The 22,721-nt window shown below is 46.2% G+C and overlaps 2 protein-coding genes across 2 annotated transcripts in view; one reads left to right on the top strand and one right to left on the bottom strand.

The window, feature by feature from the left end:
• Positions 1–14,085, top strand: part of LOC115133104 (plexin-C1-like) — a 22,248-nt gene extending 8,163 nt beyond the window's left edge. The window contains 16 exon segments of the mRNA XM_065021661.1: positions 76–179; positions 312–353; positions 485–609; positions 821–1,019; positions 1,937–2,083; positions 2,808–2,976; positions 3,129–3,229; positions 5,880–5,952; positions 6,640–6,674; positions 6,756–6,851; positions 7,144–7,249; positions 7,252–7,306; positions 9,073–9,220; positions 12,415–12,555; positions 12,637–12,711; positions 13,220–14,085. Coding sequence (XP_064877733.1) covers positions 76–179; positions 312–353; positions 485–609; positions 821–1,019; positions 1,937–2,083; positions 2,808–2,976; positions 3,129–3,229; positions 5,880–5,952; positions 6,640–6,674; positions 6,756–6,851; positions 7,144–7,249; positions 7,252–7,306; positions 9,073–9,220; positions 12,415–12,555; positions 12,637–12,711; positions 13,220–13,324 — 1,721 coding nt within the window. The 3' untranslated portion in view covers positions 13,325–14,085.
• On the bottom strand, positions 13,673–22,721 carry LOC115133105 (centrosomal protein of 83 kDa). The gene is given in 17 exon segments (XM_029665994.2): positions 13,673–14,230; positions 14,232–14,320; positions 16,903–17,098; positions 17,174–17,277; positions 17,394–17,523; positions 17,696–17,853; positions 17,986–18,061; positions 18,166–18,315; positions 18,597–18,741; positions 18,883–18,997; positions 19,155–19,286; positions 19,461–19,712; positions 20,512–20,643; positions 21,017–21,109; positions 21,232–21,382; positions 21,480–21,662; positions 22,635–22,721. Coding segments are annotated over 16 exon segments (2,142 nt in total). The 5' UTR covers positions 21,653–21,662; positions 22,635–22,721; the 3' UTR covers positions 13,673–14,184.

The following is a 22,721-nucleotide window of genomic DNA, read 5'->3' as shown; positions in this document are numbered from 1 at the left end:
CCACCCACATGCAATTCACACATAGTTACAGTTGCACCAATAACAAACGCCCTTACTTACCCTTCTGCTCTCTAGGATTTGTGGATATGCAGACGGAAAAGTGTGATTTAATTGAGAACGTTGGAGCCATCCCTTTCTTGGACTACAAGCACTTTGCTTCCAGGATCTTCTTCCCTGACGTACGTAGGAGCAGAGCACAGAACAGAGTCAATGCAGTATACCTAATACAGTCTGCTTTAAGATAAGAAATGTTGTATTAAATGGACACAGGTTGTTTTTATGTTCATAGTTCGTCCTATTGTTTCTATTAGGGTGGACCTGTGATGACCTCCTGTATCAAAGACATCGGCCAGGTGAGATCTGATTTGAACCGTAGGTGACATCTGCTCGTCTGATTGCCATAACGTGACTTTATCAATGACTGGAAGGGAAACGGAGGATGTAATAGATTTCCATAAGTGGCTAACATCTGTCCTGTGGTCAGGACGCGGTGAAGGTGCAGCCAGACGAGAGCTGTCGGGCCCTGTCCAGACTGATCCGGGATCAGGTGTTCCTCACCTCTTTCGTCCACGCTCTGGAGGAGCAGAAGAACTTCAACGTCAAGGAGAAGTGAGTCAGTGAGGACAGGACAGGACACAATTTAGGCCAAGTGTCACTTAGCTGGTTTGGGTATAGGATATACGACAGATAAGGTTAATGTACTGTATATAGTACAGTAGAAATGGTTTAGGTGTCATTTAAGTCATTATGGATGAGCAGGTTGGCGTCTAGAGCAGGTAATAGAGATGTCATAAGTCTGAGGTATGTTGTGTCCTACAAGGTGTGCGGTGGCCTCCCTGCTGACCGTGTCCCTCCACGGTGACCTGCCCTACCTGACCCAGGTGATGGAGGAACTACTCAGGGCTCTGATGGAGCAGCCCAGTAACTCCCAGCCCAAACTCATGCTGCGACGCACCGAGTCCATCGTAGAGAAGCTGCTCACCAACTGGATGTCCATCTGTCTCTACGGCTTCCTCAGGGTCAGTCCGTCTGTCTCTACGGCTTCCTCAGGGTCAGTCCGTCTGTCTCTACGGCTTCCTCGGGGTCCATCCGTTCGCCTCTACGGCTTCGTCGGGGTCAGTACGTCTGCCTCTACGGCTTCCTCGGGGTCAGTCCGTCTGCCTCTACGGCTTCCTCGGGGTCCATCCGTTTGCCTCTACGGCTTCGTCGGGGTCGGTCGGTCTGCCTCTACGGCTTCGTCGGGGTCAGTCCTTCTGCCTCTACGGCTTCCTCGGGGTCAGTCCGTCTGCCTCTACGGCTTCCTCGGGGTCAGTCCGTCTGCCTCTACGGCTTCCTCGGGGTCAGTCTGTCTGCCTCTACGGCTTCCTCGGGGTCAGTCTGTCTGCCTCTACGGCTTCCTCGGGGTCCATCCGTTCGCCTCTACGGCTTCGTCGGGGTCGGTCTGCCTCTGCGGCTTCCTCGGGGTCAGTCCGTTTGCCTCTACGGCTTCCTCGGGGTCCATCCGTTTGCCTCTGCGGCTTCGTCGGGGTCGGTCTGCCTCTGCGGCTTCGTCGGGGTCGGTCTGCCTCTACGGCTTCCTCGGGGTCCATCCGTTTGCCTCTGCGGCTTCGTCGGGGTCGGTCTGCCTCTACGGCTTCCTCGGGGTCCATCCGTCTATCTATATCAGTCTATATTTATTATTTTCTTTCTACTTCTATCAAAGCCTTATTCATTCATATTGTATGTAATTATTAGCCTTCATGTCATTATGGTTAGCTCACAGTACATTTTATTATTCTCTCACACATTTCCACGTGTGTTTGAGTGTCTATGTAAATGAGTGTCTGATTTTATAACTTTTCATACGAGTGCATGTAAATGAGTCATACCTAATTGTACATGTGAATACCGGTTTGCGTGTGTTTAACTGAGCTGTGTGTGTGTTGTGTCCCAACAGGAGAGCGTGGGCCAGCCCCTTTTCCTGCTGGTGTGTGCCCTGACCCAGCAGATGTCTAAAGGCCCAGTGGACTCAGTCACAGAAAAGGCTCTTTACACACTTAACGAAGACTGGTTACTGTGGCAGGCTCAGGACTTCAGCCCAATGGTACACACACACACACACAGCACACTGCCACGAACACACCCTTCCTGGATCTAGGGCATAGCGAGAGAGGTAGTTGGCAGTTCCTCCTTTATGTTTTGTTTGTTACCAGAAAAGTTGTGGTTAGAGGAGCTAGTCTGTTAGAAAACATATCTCAGTATGCTGGGGCAAAGGTAGATGGGTTGAAAGTGATGTTACCCTCACAAAGATCCTCACATGCGATGTTGACAGGGGAAACTATTGCTGTTTTAGGAAGCTATTAGTAGATATGGCCTCTGCTTTGGCACATTTCTCAGTTTGTCTCTCAGACTCGAAAAGATGAACCCTTTTAAATTAAAGAAACGAGTCTAGAAGTAAATGAATCAGAGTCAAAATGGACGCAAACTGTAGTCTTTATAAGCACAGGTTGAGCCATATGGTAATCCTGCTGAGACAGTTGCTCAGTGGTTTCTTATAACAGAGAAATGTTATCCCTATAGTGTATAAGTGTTATTGTATGAAGTCCATCAAGTGATATACACAGACATGTGGCTTTTTAAAGCTTTAGCTAACTGTGTGGTTTCCCTGACCCAAGTAGAAAGATAGTGGGAATGAAGGTTAGCTTCAGTGGTTAGCCACACACTGATGAATATATCTCATCTCACGTTTAATTTTCTAACCCAAACCTCATGCAAGTAGCCTACATCATGATGTGTGTGTGTCTGTCTGACCGCGCCCTCCACCCCAGAGGCTACAGGTGCTGTTTGCTGTGGGAACAGACGGAGAGGTCAGTGAGCCTCTGGAGGTCAGTGCTCTGGACTGTGACACGGTGGAGCAGGTCAAGGAGAAGATCCTCCTGGCCTTCAAGACCAAGTTTGGCTTCCCCTACAACACCCCTCTCCGACAGATGCACATCGGTCAGTTGTAGTACCTCATGTGTCCAAGACATTAGGAGAGAATGGAAGAGTGATGAGTGAATTATGACTCTAAAAGCAAATGAAACATCTTGATCGATCATACATTCTTTCAAAGGAATGACTTCTCTCTCTCTGTTTCTTGAACTCTGCAGAGTATGAGAAGGATGGAAGGTTTGTCCCACTGAAGGAGGTGGATGCCAGCTCAGGGGTTCTAGGAGAAGTGACCATGCTCAACACACTCAAGCACTACAAGGTTAAGAACACTACCAAGATTCCTGATACAGGAAATAAGCCTAATCTCACGTTCAATATTTCTCAATCTCAAATCAGCATCTAGGACAGAGAATATATACAGTGGGGCAAAAAAAGTATTTAGTCAGCCACCAATTGTGCAAGTTCTCCCACTTAAAAAGATGAGAGAGGCCTGTAATTTTCATCATAGGTACACTTCAACTATGTCAGACAAAATGAGAAAAAAAATCCAGAAAATCACATTGTAGGATTTTTTATGAATTTATTTGCACATTATGGTGGAAAATAAGTATTTGGTCACCTACAAACAAGCAAGATTTCTGGCTCTCACAGACCTGTAACTTCTTCTTTAAGAGGCTCCTCTGTCCTCCACTCGTTACCTGTATTAATGGCACACGTTTGAACTTGTTATCAGTATAAAAGACACCTTTCCACAACCTCAAACAGTCACAATCCAAACTCCACTACGGCCAAGACCAAAGAGCTGTCAAAGGACACCAGAAACAAAATTATAGACCTGCACCAGGCTGGGAAGACTGAATCTGCAATAGGTAAGCAGCTTGGATTGAAGAAATCAACTGTGGGAGCAATTATTAGGAAATGAAGACATACAAGACCACTGATAATCTCCCTCGATCTGGGGCTCCACGCAAGATCTCACCCTGTGGGGTCAAAATGAGCAAAAATCCCAGAACCACACGGGGGGGACCTAGTGAATGACCTGCAGAGAGCTGGGACCAAAGTAACAAAGCCTACCATCAGTAACACACTACGCCGCCAGGGACTCAAATCCTGCAGTGCCAGACAGCAGTGTCCACCTGCTTAAGCCAGTACATGTCCAGGCCCGTCTGAAATTTGCTAGAGAGCATTTGGATGATCCAGAAGAAGATTGGGAGAATGTCATATGGTCAGATGAAACCAAAATGTAACTTTTTGGTAAAAACTCAACTCGTCGTGTTTGGAGGACAAAGAATGCTGAGTTGCATCTAAAGAACACCATACCTACTGTGAAGCATGGGGGTGGAAACATCATGCTTTGGGGCTGTTTTTCTGCAAAGGGACCAGGAAAGAATAAATGGGGCCATGTATCGTGAGATTTTGAGTGAAAACCTCCTTCCATCAGCAAGGGCATTGAAGATTAAACGTGGCTGGGTCTTTCAGCATGACAATGATTCCAAACACACCGCCCGGGCAACGAAGGAGTGGCTTCGTAAGAAGCATTTCAAGGTCCTGGAGTGGCCTAGCCAGTCTCCAGATCTCAACCCCATAGAAAATCTTTGGAGGGAGTTGAAAGTCCATGTTGCCCAGCAACAGCCCCAAAACATCACTGTTCTAGAGGAGATCTGCATGGAGGAATGAGTGTGAAAACCTTGTGAAGACTTACAGAAAACGTTTGACCTCTGTCATTGCCAACAAAGTATTGATATTAACTTTTGTTATTGACCAAATACTTATTTTCCACCAAAATTTGCAAATAAATTCATAATTTTCTGGATTTTTTTTCTCATTTTGTCTGTCATAGTTGAATTGTACCTATGATGGAAATTACAGGCCTCTGTCATCTTTTTAAGTGGGAGAACTTGCACAATTGGTGGCTGACTAAATACGTTTTTGCCCCACTGTATATATTTTTTACATGTTACAGATTAAAGGTCCAATCACTGGCAGCTGTAGTATGTCAATGTCTAATGCCTGGATTCCATCATTACCGCTGAAGAACTGCACGATTGGAATTTAAAGGCAACGTTCCCTTGTCTGCGGAGACTGCATTCACTGTAAATCCTGCATATGTCGGCTCAATAGGAAAATACCTTTCCATTTCAATCGTGCTATAACGCGGATCTTCCGCGATCCGGATTCAATCTAGTCCTGAGTAGTTGTAATAACTAGACGGATTGGGTTGTCAAATTGTTGCTTAATGTCACCAAACCACATGCACAAATCTGTCAGGTATCTTATAAGTAGAGGGTCTCACTAGACTAGAACATCCTTGACATTGAATCAGAGTGTCACGGCCGATGCTGGAAGAAGACCAAGGTGCAGCGTGGTGAGCGTACATATTCCTTTTATTAGGATGACGCCTACAAAAACGCCCCCCCCCCCAAAAAAAAAAAAAAAAACCCTTGACGCTTAAGGGCTCTGTGCCACAAACAACGACAACTTCCCACACAGAAATGAGGGAAAGGGCTACCTAAGTATGGTTTCCAATCAGAGACAACGATAAACAGCTGTCCCTGATTGAGAACCATACCCGGCCAAAACATAGAAATACAAAATCATAGAAAACAAAAACATAGAATGCCCACCCCAAATCACACCCTGACCAAACCAAATAGAGACATAAAAAGGCTCTCTAAGGTCAGGGCGTGACACAGAGTACTAAGTACAGTGTACTGCTCTGCTGCTCTCATTCTGCAGCCTGGTTTTTAAGGCTACTAACAAGCAGTATTAGCTCCATTCAAGGCAGCCTGGCTGGTAGGACTGAGCTGCCTGTGTCACAAGGCCAAACCAGACCACAAATAGATTAGAACTCCTGTACTCTTTATTAGTCTCACTGTAGAACATTACTGTATTTTAGGTCTACCAGCTGGTTGAGAAGCTTGTAACTCAGCAAGCATTTATCGACCTTCTAACTCAGTGTGTGTCTACAGGTACCGGATGGAGCGTCCATCAAAGTGCTCTCTAAGACCCATCCCAGTCTGAGTCCTCAGAGCAGCCTGAAAGGTAAGGGTGTCAACAGAGATTCCCATGCTACAGTACAATATGCCTCCATAGCTCCTAGAGATGTGGATCTTGTACACTTCGCCTCACACTATATCATACAGGAGATGAGTGTGTGTGTGTGTGTGTGTGTGTGTGTGAGGGGGGATGCCTAGAGTACACTACACACAGAGTACACACGAACACTATTCACACACACACAAACGCATGCTCATAGTTAATGCTCATCACTACCACACACGTGGGCACAGAGTAACTTTTGCGATTCGCTTTGTCAAAGTCCATCTTTTATTTATTGTATTTGTTTATTGAAACTTTTATTTCGTCAGGGTGGAGTCCCCATTGAGACCAAGGTCTCTTTTACAAGGGAGCCCTGGTGCAAACAATTACTCAATCAAGGCAGCATGGGCCCAAAAGAAATACACAAAGAAACACACAAATAAAAAACAATAATCAACAAAACAAACATTCCTCAGTAAAGTTGAGTTTAAAGTAGACATGTTTTGCTCCACATTTACCCTCCCCATCTTTCTAATGTTGTTATATGGCAGATGTGAAACACAAGTGAGATGCAAAACCACTTAACTGTTTCAGCTTATATAAAACACAAACAGAAACCAGGAAGCTATTTAGCACAATTGTCTGCTATTTAGTCATCCATGGTGACCTGTTGTTGTGTATTTGTCACAGACGATCAGAACTACTCCACAAAGTACTTCCATCTGGTAAGTGCCAACATGACCTCTGAATTTGATGTCACTGTTTTGCGTTTGATATGATTGATTAATGGTGCTCTTTGACCCCAGATTGATCCTGACATTGACCAGGACCAAAAGAAGAACCCGGAGAGGAAGAAGCTGAAACTGAAGGAAGTGTACCTCACCAAGCTGCTCTCCACCAAGGCAAGAAAACTCACTGTTAACTTACATCCTGACCTGTCAAACCAACCCCTTTCAACCTGCCACTGTGCTCTGATAAATGGTTAACTGAAAGATGGAAATCTAGATTCTTCAGTTATGTGAGATCCAGCATATATAGTGACTGTAACAGTTCCCTTTTCTCATTTCCCTTTTGAACATTGCTTTAAAAAAAACATGGATAGGTACTAAAGTGGCTTGCTTGGAGCTGTCATTGCGGTTTCAGTGTAAGGGACATTATATATGACCATATGCCCTCCACTTCCTCCTTTCTCAGGTGGCTGTGCATTCGTTTGTGGAAAACCTGTTCAGAACGATCTGGGGAACCCCTAACCTCAAAACCCCGCCTGCCATCAAGTACTTCTTTGACTTCCTGGACGCCCAGGGGAGAGCAAGAGGATCACTGACCAGGATGTACTACACATCTGGAAAACCAACAGGTATGTGTTCATCTGGGTCATATGGATGTGTCACTGCAACCTTAAAGGTCATCAATGATGTCAGAATTGCCCTTGATTCGAAGCAATGTTCTGATGCTATTTTTATTGACTTGGCCAAGGCTTTTGATACGGTAGACGATTCCATTCTTATGGGCCGCTAATGAGTATTGGTGTCTCTGAGGGGTCTTTGGCCTGATTTGCTAACTTCCCCTCTCTCAAAGAGTGCAGAGTATAAAGTCAGAAAATGTTCTGCCTCAGCCACTGCCTCTCACCAAGGGAGTACCCCAAGGCTCAATCCTATGCCCCACGCTCTTCTCAATTTACATCAACAACATAGCTCAGGCAGTAGGAAGCTCTCTCATCCATTTTTATGCAGATGATACAGTCTTAAACTCAGCTGGCCCCTCCCTGTATTTTGTGTTAAATGCTCTACAACAAAGCTTTCTTAGTGTCTGACAAGCTTTCTCTACCCTTAACCCTGTTCTTAACACCTCCAAAACAAAGGTCATGTGGTTTGGTAAGAATTATACCCCTCTTCCCACAGGTGTGATTACTACCTCTGAGGGTTTAGAGCTTGAGGTAGTCACCTCATACAAGTACTTGGGAGTATGGCTAGATGGTACACTGTCCTTCTCTCAGCACATATCAAAACTGCAGGCTAAAGTTAAATCTAGACTTGGTTTTCTCTATTGTAATCGCTCTTCTTTCACCCCAGCTGCCAAACTAACCCTGATTCAGATGACCATCCTATCCATGCTAGATTACGGATACATAATTTATAGATCGGCAGGTGAGGGTGGTCTTGAGCGGCTAGATGTTCCCTACCATTCAGCCATCAGATTTGCCACCACTGGTTGATGCTTATTTATAAAACCCTCTTAGGCCTCACTCCCCCCTATCTGAGATATCTACTGCAGCCCTCATCCTCCACATAAAACACCCGTTCTGCCAGTCACATTCTGTTAAAGGTCCCCATCCCTGGGTCGCTCGTCTTTTCAGTTCGCTGCAGCTAGCGAGTGGAGCGAGCTGCAACAAACACTCAAACTGGACAGTTTTATCTCAATCTCTTCATTCAAAGGCTCAATCATGCACTCTTATTGACAGCTGTGGCTGCTTTGCGTGATGTATTGTTGTCTCTACCTTCTTGCCCTTTGTGCTGTTGTCCGTGCCCAATAATGTTTGTACCATGTTTTGTGCTTCTACCATGTTGTCCTGTTGCTACCATGCTGTGTTGTCTTGTGTTGCTGCCTTGCTATGTTGTTGTCTTAGGTCTTACTTTATGTCGATTTGTGCTGTCTCTCTTGTCGTGATGTGTGTGTTGTCCTATATTTTTTATTTGTAATCCCAGCCCTCGTCCCCACAGGAGGCCTTTTGCCTTTTGGTAGGCCGTCATTGTAAATAAGAATTGGTTCTTAACTGACTTGTCTAGTTAAATAAAGGTTTAATAAAATACAAATAACAACACTCATTGGGTCACACTGTAGCAAAACATTTTGCAATGTAAAACGAATATGAGCATTTTATTTTTATGATTAAGTTCAAGTAGTCCCTCCATTTTTCAGTGTTTTCTTCCATTTGGTGCCTAATGAATATGACCCTGAGGGTACACCTATTTGAGTATGTTTATAGTAGAATCCATCTTTCTTAATGTCTTTCCTCATGTCCAATCAATGTGTTGTATTTACTCACTCATACTCAATCCACTACTCACTGTATTGGGATAGTGATAGAATGTTTGACTGGCCCTCTGTCCTGCTCCTTCCCAGCCTGCCCCTGCGGTTCTGGGTGAACATCCTGAAGAACCCCCAGTTTGTGTTCGACATGGAGAAGACCCCGCCTCTGGACGGCTGTCTGTCCGTCATTGCCCAGGCCTTCATGGACTCCTTCTCCCTGGCTGAGAAACAGTTGGGCAAGGTGGGGACATGACCGAGACATCGCAGAATATAATGACTAACACACCTCATCTCTTGTGCTTTTGTGTACGTTTCTGCAAATCTCAATATCAAATATGCAAAAAGAGTTGGTGATTCACACATCTTTCAATGTAAAATGTACTAGGAGACATGTAACACACAAAGGTTGGTTGTTCAAATCTCATCTCTTGTGCGTTTGTGTACGTTTCCACAAGCCTCAATGTCATTTATACGAAGAGTAGAAAAAGTTAAATTCCTGCTTTGGACCTGAGATGTTTTAGGTTCAAAGTTAATTTCTTGTGTTTTTGTGTACGTTTACACAATTATCTATGTCAAATATACAAAGAGCTGGGTAAAGAATGTGAAGGAGAATGTGGTCCAATGGTTAAATCCCTGCCTAGCAGCCAAGCGGTTGTAGGTTCAAGCCTAAATTCTTGTATGTTTCTGCAACTGTCACATTTACAAAGAGAAGTGTAATAAATGTTAAGGAGTTTGTGGCTCTGGTGCAAGAATCTCGCCCCCTAAGGAGAGGGATGTAGGTTTGAACCTAGGTGCTAGCTACTGGGCATGGTTGCCTACTGAGGACTCTGCTGGTCAGTGAGTCAAGGCCATTAGTGAATAGTGCTTTTCGAGGTAGTTTCGATTCGATTATCAGTTTTCAATTTCAAATATATTTAAACATGAAATGCTCTATGTGGGTTGAATGCTGTAACACAGAGAAAAACGATTATTAAAAGTCCCATGATGGTAGTGACTGCCCCTTACTGCTTAACACTTATTAACCATCATTTATTCACAATATTTCAGTTGTTTAATACATTTGATGACTTCAGTATTTAATTCAAAGTCATCATCTCATCTCTATAGAGTTGCTGCCTATGTGGTCTGACAAAATCACTATTTAGTAGTTCTTCAAAGTAAATAAGGCATACCTTTATGACTGCTGAACACCAACTATCAGTCACTTAGATCATGTATTTTCAGGTAGAGATACCTCAAGCGTCTTGTCTCCAATGTTCCCTCTCAACTGATCCACTTAGATCATGTATTTTCAAGTAGAGATACCTCAAGCGTCTTGTCTCCAATGTTCCCTCTCAACTGATCCACTTAGATCATGTATTTTCAGGTAGAGATACCTCAAGCGTCTTGTCTCCAATGTTCCCTCTCAACTGATCCACTTAGATCATGTATTTTCAAGTAGAGATTCCTAAAGCGTCTTGTCTCCAATGTTCCCTCTCAACTGATCCACTTAGATCATGTATTTTCAGGTAGAGATACCTCAAGCGTCTTGTCTCCAATGTTCCCTCTCAACTGATCCACTTAGATCATGTATTTTCAGGTAGAGATACCTAAAGCGTCTTGTCTCCAATGTTCCCTCTCAACTGATCCACTTAGATCATGTATTTTCAGGTAGAGATACCTAAAGCGTCTTGTCTCCAATGTTCCCTCTCAACTGATCCACTTAGATCATGTATTTTCAGGTAGAGATACCTAAAGCGTCTTGTCTCCAATGTTCCCTCTCAACTGATCCACTTAGATCATGTATTTTCAGGTAGAGATACCTCAAGTGTTCCCTCTAAACTGCACAAGCTAGGCCCGCACCTCCTCCAGGCCTGCCACACAGAAAAAATGTCAGGCCGCGCAGAGACGCAAGAGATTGAACTTCACTGAGTTCACCCCATTAGTTTGCACTATATAGATCAATGTTTTTCTGTGATTGAATCAATATTATATCAGCCCCTTTTCAATGCAACGAAACAAATCTAACTTTGCAAGATTTGAGGCTGTGATTTTGTTGTAGGCAGAGCGCAACGGAGTAGAATTCTATTGGTGGGTAGCCCACTAGGGGTCTTTCAATAGAATTCTATTGGTGGGTAGCCCACTAGGGGTCTTTCAATAGAATTCTATTGGTGGGGTACCCCACTAGGGGTCTTTCAATCACCTGCTAGTGAATGAACGTGCTTTTCAGATCAGTTCAGAGCCGATCATGTGAACATTTGTTGATATTCTTTGCTAGTTTGCGAGTTGTTATCCTAGTTATAGATAAGTATAGGTCGGCAATGTGGAGGTTCCGCTTCTTACAAGAGCACAAAAATGGTGGTCTACATTTCAAGCCATCTTTGAAAAGCAAGTCAGGTAAAAAGCTTGTCTTAATTAAAGGGGCAGTGTTGTATGTTGAGACAGGCCTGAATAGTCAGAGGGGTAGCCTACATTCTAATTCTCTGTATGGTAATAATACATGCTATTTTGCAAAGATGTTTCTTGCAACATACAACACAATACAATTTACAGTCCCCTATTTGTTCCATAGTGTTACAGACCAAATAAAAAATCATTCATGTCAAGCCCTTCATAATGTAAAATAATGTTTTAAAAAAAATCTCATGCAATGTAGGCCTGCATTGAACACCACATATTAGGATACTGAAGGCTATATCATAGAAATCAAAATTTCCGAGTGAAAACGTTATGGGATTTGCTCCATTGGCTTTGTTGGTAGGCCTACATTATGCTCAAGTAGCCTATTAGCTATTGTCGAACTGTAAGGATACAGCCTCAATGTTCACAAAAAACGTGCATCGGAAGTTGCAAAGAATTTGAGGCAACTTTCAAGTTTCCACTCACAAGACCTAAAATTTCAGTGACCCAAAGAATTTGAGGCAACATTGCTTGTCTCTTCTCTCCCGTTCTATGTTTGCCCTACACAGACAGGCCAAGTAGAAGCACAATGGATTATGGTCATTGTAGTTAATTACCATGTTTTTTTTTGTTGCAGTATGTAGAATATTGGCTTGTTGGAAACTACAACTCCCTACTACATCGCACAGTCCAGGCTTGATCTGATTTATCGCTAAAGAAACTGCGCATTGAGCTCACAGAAAAAACGAACGAACAAAAATGGAATTCAAATTAACCGACGTCAATCCATTAGTTGTTTAAAAAAAAAGAAAAATACCATGTCAGTTAAACGCTCAGCACTAGCATCGATAGGTATAATGCCAGTAGCTGCCTATGGATTTGACAGCTCTACCTTGAATCGAGCCCATAGATGTAAAACAAAATGCAAGCCACAGACTTGGTCTCATAACTTGCAGGCCTCTTAGAATACCTGGCATTGACAATGCTAGAAGCTCAAATGTAAGCACACCTATCACCTAGATTTGACATGACTCTTCTACCCTCTCTCTGTTCCAGCATGACCCAACCAATAAACTGCTCTATGCCAAAGATATCTCCCAGTACAAGCAGGAAGTAAGGGCTTACTACAAGCAGGTCAGGGACCAGCCACCAATCAGCAGCTCTGAGTTCAAAGAGTTCCTGCATAAGGAGTCAAAGGTACCTCCCGTCTAGTGGTTGTTTTCTAATTAATTTTGATATTGTGCTTTAAGGACATGAAATGTATATTTGTTTCTTTAGAAACATGAAAACGAATTCAATGAATCTGCTGCCCTCCGTGAACTCTACAAATACATGCAGCTATACTTTGATGAGGTAAACTGTCTTTTTCACTCCCACCTTTAGTAATCTCCCCGTAATTGGCATTCATGATTTTTCCCATAACCTTCACACTTCCCCTGCACTGTCTAATCACGTCAACCACGACTAAACATCTTGAAAAATATGTTGTTCAGGCCAACATGATATGATCACTGTGTAACTGTAATGCTGACTGGCACAAAGCCCAGGTCTTGGGAAATGAAATAACTGCAGTGTTAAGGCAGAGCATAGCCTATACCACTTCTCTGTGGGGTAGGGGGGTCAGGCTGTTTCCAGTTCTTCATTTTGTAATGATCTATGGACTGTTTTGAGCTCCACAATGGCAGCTGGCCATACCTATGCCAAATATTTAGTTTAAATTTGCCTAGATTGTGTGGAATGATAATCCCCCATTGTGGCATATTGCTACTGGCTGAGGTCTGAAGTTTATGGACACGAGCTGGCCTTTTTTTTCTCCCCTGCTTGTGAAAACAATTGGGTGTGTGTGGTGTTTCCCTGGCAGATTAAACTGAAGCTGGATCAGAACGGCGCCCCCGTGGAGTTGAAAGAGCAACTGCAGCATGTGAAGAGCCTGTTTGACAGCCTCAAGAGCTGTTCCTGGAACTGAGCTCACTCCCTCCCCTTCGACGTGCTGAAGGCCAGAAAGCTGCTCTAAGTACCGATGCCCACCCCGCTTTGTGATTCTAAAATGGAATATGTCAGGAGACACAGGGATTTACAATTCAAGAATAAAGGCTTTTCAGATTACTGGGATGAACCAAATGATGGCAGGAATTAGCAGGTCACATTCCAGACAGACATTTACCCAGAAGCAGCAAATATACTCTTATTCTGAAGCTGGGACCTTTGTTTCCTCAACCACAACTGAAAGACTAAAGAAGAGTTCAGCAGTTCTAGTGTTAATGGTTCACACAAGTAAAGCTCACAACAACAACAAATATGTACACAACATCAGTAAAGCATAAACATTTATTTGTATGAATTGCAAATACAAAAACACATACATCTTGAAATAACATTACAAAAAAAATTGTATAAATGTTGTGCAAGTCACAGCTCTTTAGATCCATGAAACCAACCTTATTTTTATTTATTTTAAATACAAATACCTTTGGGACTATCACGCTTTTAAAGTTTTAGAGTGATGGTCTTAGCGTAAACATTTGATACAAATCTCACAACAGTCAATTAAAACTGAGGAAGTCATTGGTTGGCCATTGAAATCATTATTTACATAGGCATCAACAGCCAAGGCATGGAAGGACTAGAGTACTGTTACTCAACAAGGAATGTAAACATTGAATCCATGTAGTTCTCTTTTCATTTGACATCTTTTGTGCCAATAAAATCAAACTGTTTTTCACAAAATATTTGAGATGTCACTGATTAAATTAGAATATTACCAAACATCACTTTTAGGGAGTAATAAATCCTACATGCTCACTCTCTGGGGGGGGGTCAGAGAGGTCAGAATTCAGGGAGAGAGTCGTGCAGGCCAGAGCCCCTGTTCCTGTCCCAGTTCCTCCATCTGCTGCTGCTGCGTACAGGCTAACTCCTCCAGCCTCCGACGCAGCAGTGATAACTCTCTCTGGTGCTGCTCCTCCTGAGAGAGAAAGAGAGAGAGCGAGGGGTGGGGAGAAAGAGGATGAGGAGAGACAGAAAGAGATGGAGGAGTGACCTCTACCATGTTGCTAACACCTATCAAATCAAAGTTTATTGGTCACGTAAACAGATGTTATCACAGGTTCAGCCAAATGCTTGTGTTTCTAGCTCAAACTGTGCAGTAATACACACATAATCCAGAAAAATAGACAAAAATGAGCCATGACTAAAAGTATAAACAATGTGAGTAAAACAGTATGTAAACATTAAAGTGACCAGTGTTAAATTATTCTGCTAACTAAGAGCCAATTTATGCTTGACCCGAAAATGTGGTCGGAGGCGCCGTATGGATGGTGTGACGAAATTGTGGAGACCCCAGTGAGCAGATTGAGCTACGTACCACATCGCCGTGCGCCTCTCAAATGTTGTAACAATGCGGAGGGCTCCGTATAGCTCTGCATTGACATGATTGGTTGACGGGAGGTCCTGTATAAACATAAACTCACTTCCTTGACAACAGCTCTGTGCAGCGAAGCATTAGTAGTATGAACGCCCTGACTTCTGCAGAGGCCATATCACCAAAATGCTGCACGGCCAACGCAGATGTCGGAATGACCATGCAGCGCCTTTATGGTTCAGGGCAGGGTACCGGGTGGTAGCCGGCTAGTTATAGTGACTGAGCTTCAGGGCAGGGTACCGGGTGGTAGCCGGCTAGTTATAGTGACTGAGGTTCAGGGCAGGGTACTGGGCGGAGGCCGGCTAGTTATAGTGACTGAGCTTCAGGGCAGGGTACTGGGCGGAGGCCGGCTAGTTATAGTGACTGAGCTTCAGGGCAGGGTACCGGGTGGTAGCCGGCTAGTTATAGTGACTGAGGTTCAGGGCAGGGTACTGGGCGGAGGCCGGCTAGTAATAGTGACTGAGGTTCAGGGCAGGGTACCGGGTGGTAGCCGGCTAGTTATAGTGACTGAGGTTCAGGGCAGGGTACTGGGCGGAGGCCGGCTAGTAATAGTGACTGAGGTTCAGGGCAGGGCAGGGTACTGGGCGGAGGCCGGCTAGTAATAGTGACTGAGCTTCAGGGCAGGGCAGGGTATTGGGCGGAGGCCGGCTAGTAATAGTGACTGAGCTTCAGGGCAGGGCAGGGTACTGGGCGGAGGCCGGCTAGTAATAGTGACTGAGCTTCAGGGCAGGGTACCGGGCGGAGGCCGGCTAGTAATAGTGACTGAGCTTCAGGGCAGGGCAGGGTACTGGGCGGAGGCCGGCTAGTAATAGTGACTGAGCTTCAGGGCAGGACAGGGTACTGGGCGGAGGCCGGCTAGTAATAGTGACTGAGCTTCAGGGCAGGGTACTGGGCGGAGGCCGGCTAGTAATAGTGACTGAGCTTCAGGGCAGGGCAGGGTATTGGGCGGAGGCCGGCTAGTAATAGTGACTGAGCTTCAGGGCAGGGCAGGGTACTGGGCGGAGGCCGGCTAGTAATAGTGACTGAGCTTCAGGGCAGGGTACTGGGCGGAGGCCGGTTAGTAATAGTGACTGAGCTTCAGGGCAGGGCAGGGTACTGGGCGGAGGCCGGCTAGTAATAGTGACTGAGCTTCAGGGCAGGACAGGGTACTGGGCGGAGGCCGGCTAGTAATAGTGACTGAGCTTCAGGGCAGGGTACTGGGCGGAGGCCGGCTAGTAATAGTGACTGAGCTTCAGGGCAGGGTACTGGGCGGAGGCCGGCTAGTAATAGTGACTGAGCTTCAGGGCAGGGTACTGGGCGGAGGCCGGTTAGTAATAGTGACTGAGCTTCAGGGCAGGGTACTGGGCGGAGGCCGGCTAGTAATAATGACTGAGCTTCAGGGCAGGGCAGGGTACTGGGCGGAGGCCGGCTAGTAATAGTGACTGAGCTTCAGGGCAGGGTACTGGGCGGAGGCCGGTTAGTAATAGTGACTGAGCTTCAGGGCAGGGTACTGGGCGGAGGCCGGCTAGTAATAATGACTGAGCTTCAGGGCAGGGTACTGGGCGGAGGCCGGCTAGTAATAGTGACTGAGCTTCAGGGCAGGGTACTGGGCGGAGGCCGGCTAGTTATAGTGACTGAGCTTCAGGGCAGGGTACTGGGCGGAGGCCGGCTAGTGATTGCTATTTAACAGTCTGATGCCCTGGAGATAGAAGCTGTTTCTCAGTCGCTCTGTTCCAGCTTTGATGCACCTGTACCATCTCCACCTTCTAGATGTTAGAAGGGTGAACAGGCCATGGCTCTGGTGGCTGAGGTCCATGATCTTCTTGGCCTTCCTGTGACACTGGGTGCTATAGATGTCCTGGAGGGTAGGCAGTGTGCCCCAGGTGATGCGTGTGGCTGACTGCACCACCCTTGCGGACAGTGCGATTGCCGTACCAGGCGGTGAAACAGCCTGACAGGATGCTCTCACCTAGCTAGGACCAGAACCCCCCCCACCCCTGTCCACATAATCTTATTCATCATGATCTGAAAGTAAAACTGATCCTAGATCTGCACTCCCACTCCGAGACTCTTTATGGATACTGTCCCTGATCTGTGAACACCAGTGATGAGGTATATGAGAAGGTACCTGGCTTCAGTGTACTCACATGAAGACTAGGCCCCTCAGACTCAGGTACAAGGACCGGGCCAAGTCCTGTGCCGGTGGTGGAGGTCATGAGGGCAGGGCCTGTGGCAGAGGTCACCTGGTTGCCCAATAGGAGGCGTCGGAACTCGCTGTGTCGGCGCTGCAGTTCCTTCAGTCGTCTGTTAAGGAGGGCATGCTCTTCGGTGTAGGAAGGACGCCTGGGGAGGAACACACATACTAGTCTTAAAACACACACAGTAATTAACATACACACACTAAGAAAATATACATACTTCTTGGCTGAGCTGGTTTGGAGCTCCAGCTCTGCCATCTTAGCCTCCAGTAGTTGGATCCTGTCCTGGTATCTCTTCTCCTTGTTCTCTGTCATGTTTTTCCTCTGGGACAGAGAGAGAGACATCAGAAAAAGAAGTCAGAGGAGCAAAGGAGGAAGGGAAGAGAGGTAAAGATGGCAGTGAAGGGAAGATAGAAGAGGAGGATGGGGGGGGCAGGTACCTTTTTCTGTGCCAGCGCGGCCCTCTGAAGTTTCTCCTTGGCCTGGCCGTACTTCTCCTGCAGCTCTCCATCCCTCTCCTGTAGTTTGTGTTTCTCCTCTAACCACTCCACACGACGCTCCTCCACCAATCTGCAGAGAAAGGGAAGAGAACAAAGAAATAGGAGAGAGGGAGAAAGAGGAAGGTTAGAAATAGAAACCACTTGATGGTTCCAACAGTATAATTTCTAACTGTTCCATTCTGCCTCATACTCAGCATATCTATACAGTATACAGACTACTGTATAAAGGTGATGCAGTGTACCTCTCGGCTTCGTGTTGGGTCCTCTCAGCTTGTGAGCGGGCGCTCCTCAAGTCCTCCCGGGCCCTCTCCAGTGTGTCCCTCAGACGCTGGTTGGTCTCCAGAAGCTCAGCCTCGGCGTGGGACAACGTACCCAGCTGCACCCCCAGCTCCTGGTTCTGCTGTGAGAGGGAGGGACAGGTACGTGGTCAACTCAATGTTGTTTGGACATTTACATCAGCCAGCCAATCAATGTTGAAAGGGCAATACAAACGGAATGTCAGTCAGGCGCTGAGCCTCAGGCAGCTTAGTACCAGTCTCAGATCAGCATTATCTGTCTTCTGTGTCTGCAGTTCCTCCAGCTGAGAGCCCTGCTGCTGCAGTTTAGTCCTGACACACGCAACACACACAGGGTCATTAACACACACACACTTATGTGAAATATATTAGTAATGCACACTATGCACGGGTAAAGCAGCACACCTCTTACTAACCTTAGGATCTGCAATTCCTTACGGGCAGACTCCTCCCCCAGCTGGGCGCCACGGAGACGCTCCTCCCACTCCTCTTTCTGGGTGTGGCCTGCAGCATCCTGTAGCGCCCTCTGCTGCTCCAGCTCAGCCAGACGATCCTCCAGCACCAACCTGAACACACACACACATTGTATACACACGCACACCAGTGGAGGCTGCTGAGGGGAGGACGGCTCATAAAATGGCTGGAACGGAGCAAATGGAATGGCATCAAACGAAGGGAAACCATATGTTTAATACCATTCCGCACCAGCCATTACCACGAGCCCACCCTCCCCAATTAAGGTGACACCAACCTCCTGTGACACACACATTATACACACATGATCGATGCACACAATTTCAACAAAGTAATCTGAGACCGTGTGTATGTGAGAGAGATAGATCCTAACTTCTCCTCGTGGACGATGGCTGTTTTGTGGAACTCCTCCTCGCGAGCAGCCTGCACCCTCCGGACGAGTTCCCTCTCCCTCTCAGCCAGCACCTCCTTCTGTCTCTCCACCGTTCCCTTCAACACCTCCACATCAGACTGCATACCTGACAGCCAGAGAAGAAAGGAAAGGGGGGGGGGGTTGAAGGAGAGAGACAGGAAGGAAAGAGTTAAGTTACCAGACTAAAATGAGAGTGATGTACAGTACATGTATGATCAAAACACACAGAGGTTATTTGCCGAGTTACCTTCCATTTGGCCCTGTAGTGTGTCTCTCTCCCGCTCCACCTCCCCTCTAGACCTGGCACACTCCAGCTTCACATTGGCCACCTCCAGCTTGTGAGAGTGCCTCATGCCCTCCACCTGAGAGAAACCGAGAGACTGGCATGAGCACACAGCAACCTATTGATATAAGCGGTTATGGTGGGGACTGTAAGTCACTCTGGATAAGAGCATCTGCTATGAGAAACACAGCTGATGATCTCTGGGGTTAGAGGTTAAGGATCACATAGGTACTTACCTGGCTGGTGAGAGTGTTGACCTCTCGCTCAGCCTTGTGTAGTCTGCCGGTCAGCTGGGTGTTCTGTTCATGACTCATCTGCAACTCGCTCCCCAGACGCTCCAACTGCAGTCGCAGTGACTGCCTCTCTGCCTGAAACACAATCAACTGATTCATTATTCCACAAATCAAAACAAGCACACACAGTAAAGTCATTCTACCAAAGTTTGGACTTACTCCAACAGATTTATTTCATCATCTAGCTTAAGTTTCATAGTGACAATAACAGTTCAAAACATTGACTGACAGAGAACACAAGTTTCTTACCTCCAGTGACTTGGCTGCAGCCTGGGATTCTGCGAACTGGCGGACCTGGATGCGCTGCACGTTCTCGGCTTGCTGGCCAGAGTTGTCCCTCTGGGCCCGGAGCTCAGCCACCTCAGCCTCCAGGCCCTTCAGACGCAGGTGGAGCTGGGCCTTCTCTCTCAGCAGAGACTCAACGCGTTTACCGTCTCTAGACGGGTCTATGCCCTGATACTGGCCAATCAGCTCCTCTCTGTCCCTTTCCAGACGTGATACCTGAACACACACACAACATAATCAGAAAAGCAACTTCTATATACTAACACGCAAAAGTATGTAGACACCCCTTCAAATTAGTGGATTCGGCTGTTTCAGCCACACCAGTTGCTGACAGGTGTATAAAAATCGAGCACACAGCCATGCAATCTCCATAGACAAATATTGGCAGTAAATTGGGCTTACTGAAGAGCTCAGTGACTTTCAACGTGGCACCGTCATAGGATGCCACCTTTCCAACAAGTCAGTTCGTCAAATTTCTGCCCTGCTAGAGCCGCCCTGGTCGACCTTAAGTGCTGTTATATTGTGAAGTGGAAACGTCTAGGACGAACAACAGCTCAGCCGCAAAGTGGTCGGTCACTCAAGTTCACAGAACGGTACCACTGAAGCATGTAAAATAAATGTCTGTCCTCGGTTGCAACACTCACTACAGAGTTCAAACTGCCTCTGGAAGCAACGTCAGCACAAGAACTGTTCGTCTGGAGCTTCATGAAATGGGTTTCCATGGCCGAGCAGCTGCATACAATCCTAAAAATCACCATGCGCAATGCCAACCGTTGGCTGGAGTGGTGTAAAGCTCGCCACCATTGGACTCTGGAGCTGTGGAAACCGTTCTCTGGAATGATTAATCACGCTTCACTATCTGACAGTCCAACAGACTTATCTGGGTTTGGATTTTGGAATGAGACATTCGACGAGTAGGTGTCCACATACTTTTGGTCATGTAGTGTATATGGAAAAACAAACATACTGTATTAGACCTCACATTAAAAATGTTCTCTCACACACACACACACACCTCAGCATCAAAGCGGATCTTCTTCTCCTCCAGTATGCGAGCGCTCTCCTCTCTCTGGTGGTCAAACTCAGACTTCAGGAAGGTGTAGTCGTACCGCAGCTTGTTATACTCAGACCTGTACTTCTCAGTCTCCTGCAAGGAACACAGAGATAAGACGGCTTGTTATAATCAAGGAGGAGAAAGAGACAGAAACAAAGAGAAAGTTGAATTTGAATGGATGTACCATTTTCATTCTCAATAATCTGACAGTGTAAGTGTGATGGCCCACCCTTCCCTGCCCTCAAAAACGTTCAAGTTCTCAAGCAGTTGCTATGGAGATAACGGTTACAGCTGTGTCAAGTGTCAAAGCTATCAAAAGCAGCTGAAGCTGGAAAGAAGCAGTACAAAGTATTTTAAAAAACAGAAGCAGAGGCAGCCGGAGGTGGTTAAAAGCAGTCCGGAGCAGAGAACAGTAAATAGCATTAGAGAATAGACCATAGACAGTGTTCTGGGGCGCGAGGCTCACCTCCTCCAGTTTGTTGAAGCGCTCTCTGACAGGCCCCTCCATCTCCTGCTGCACCTGGGCCCTCAACAGCTCCAACCGCTGGGGGGTCAGCACCTTACAAAACAAACTGACTGTTGTACACACTGGCACAGAGACAGAAACACTGCCATATACAAAAGGGACACTACAGTAGTCATAGGTCAGCGGGTGCGTTTTCTATGGACTAGCTCCAGTACCTGTAGTCGTAGCTCCTCCAGCTCCCTGGTCTTGTCCAGCATCTCACCTCGGAGTTCAGCCAGCAGCAGCTGCAGTTTCTCCTGGGCGGTTTGCTTGTCACTGAGGAGACGCTTCAGCTCTCCCTGCCCCCGGGTAAACTCATCCTGCAGCCTGGGACAGACAACACGGTGAAGGAGATATATACAAGCGTGAACACACACACACAAAATCAGTATTATGGTATTACACACGTCTCCTGGGCTGTTACCTGGTATGTTCAGCCTTGAGAGTCCGGTAGTTGGTCTTGTGGTTCTCACATCTCATCCGCTCATCGATCAGCATCTTCTGCAGCTCCATGTCGGACTCCCCCAGCTTCACCATCCCCCCAGGGTCCAGGCTTGGGTGCAGGGGGCCGGACTGAGCAAAGGCAGAGGGGTTCATCTAGCCTCTACTGGATGGATATATCGAGGGAGGAAGAGAGAGTGAGGTTAGGGAAAGCGTGATCTGTGCGTTGTTCCGCTCCATCCATTTCCAAATACATCATCCAATTAGTAAGAAAGATTGACATCAAAGCAAGATCCACTTCTTCAGCTCTACACAAAGGCTTTAACTCAACGAAATTAATCATAAGACAGAACCAACTTCAAAGAGAAGAGACGTGCTGTGCTCTCCTCTGTTTGCAGGTCAGAGATGGTAAAAACTGATGTTGTAAGGATGGTGTGATGAGTGGTTTGGGGCAAATTGCAGTCGTTACCATGGTAGCCCTAAATTCCCCAGCTATTTGTGCAAATGAGAACCGCTCAGTTAACTACACAGCCTCGGTCTCAAGTGATTTCTCCACGTTCTGTTGTGGATACGCGTGGTCAAGGGAGGGATGATTATGCTTGATTGCAAACACTGCACTCGAACATCTTGGCCTCATCTCAAGCACCCCACCCACCCTGGATAAATGTAGCTACTTACTCAAAGAACAAAAGACAATGTCAGACTCAGATGCAACAAATACAGGCAAGGCAATCCAGCCCAGCAAAGACAAACAGTTCCATCACTGCACACTAAACAGTTCAGCTGACTGTCTTGCCCGGACCATACGACGTTGACTAGCTACAGTACTTGATAGCATAACAACTGTGTTTGGCTGATCACTGTCGCACAAAATCAAATAGCAAGGGCACAGATCTCCAAGCTGTCATCAGTAGCTAGCCAGTCATTTAGATTCAACTAGTGCTACTCTTTTTGAAAGTGGCGCTTTAACTCCCGCCGTTCTAGCCAACGTACACACTAGCTTGCTAACAACCGGTCACTGAACAATGTCAAATCAGTTATCGAGTTAACTGGCTAGCTCTTGGGCACAATTTAGAATGCTCCTTCCTAGAAGCTACCACTTCAGCGATAATAATATGCTGTTTTGATCGTTGCTTACCTCGAACTCGACTCGACTCCTTGACAAAACTAGCTATCTTATCCCGCAGAGAACTACAGATTCGCATGGGATCATGGGAGATTTATC

Source organism: Oncorhynchus nerka, linkage group LG8, assembly GCF_034236695.1.
Source record: "Oncorhynchus nerka isolate Pitt River linkage group LG8, Oner_Uvic_2.0, whole genome shotgun sequence".
NCBI classification, from domain to species: domain Eukaryota; kingdom Metazoa; phylum Chordata; class Actinopteri; order Salmoniformes; family Salmonidae; genus Oncorhynchus; species Oncorhynchus nerka.
Note: the sequence above shows the minus strand (reverse complement) of the source record. Positions and strands in the feature narration are given on the sequence as shown.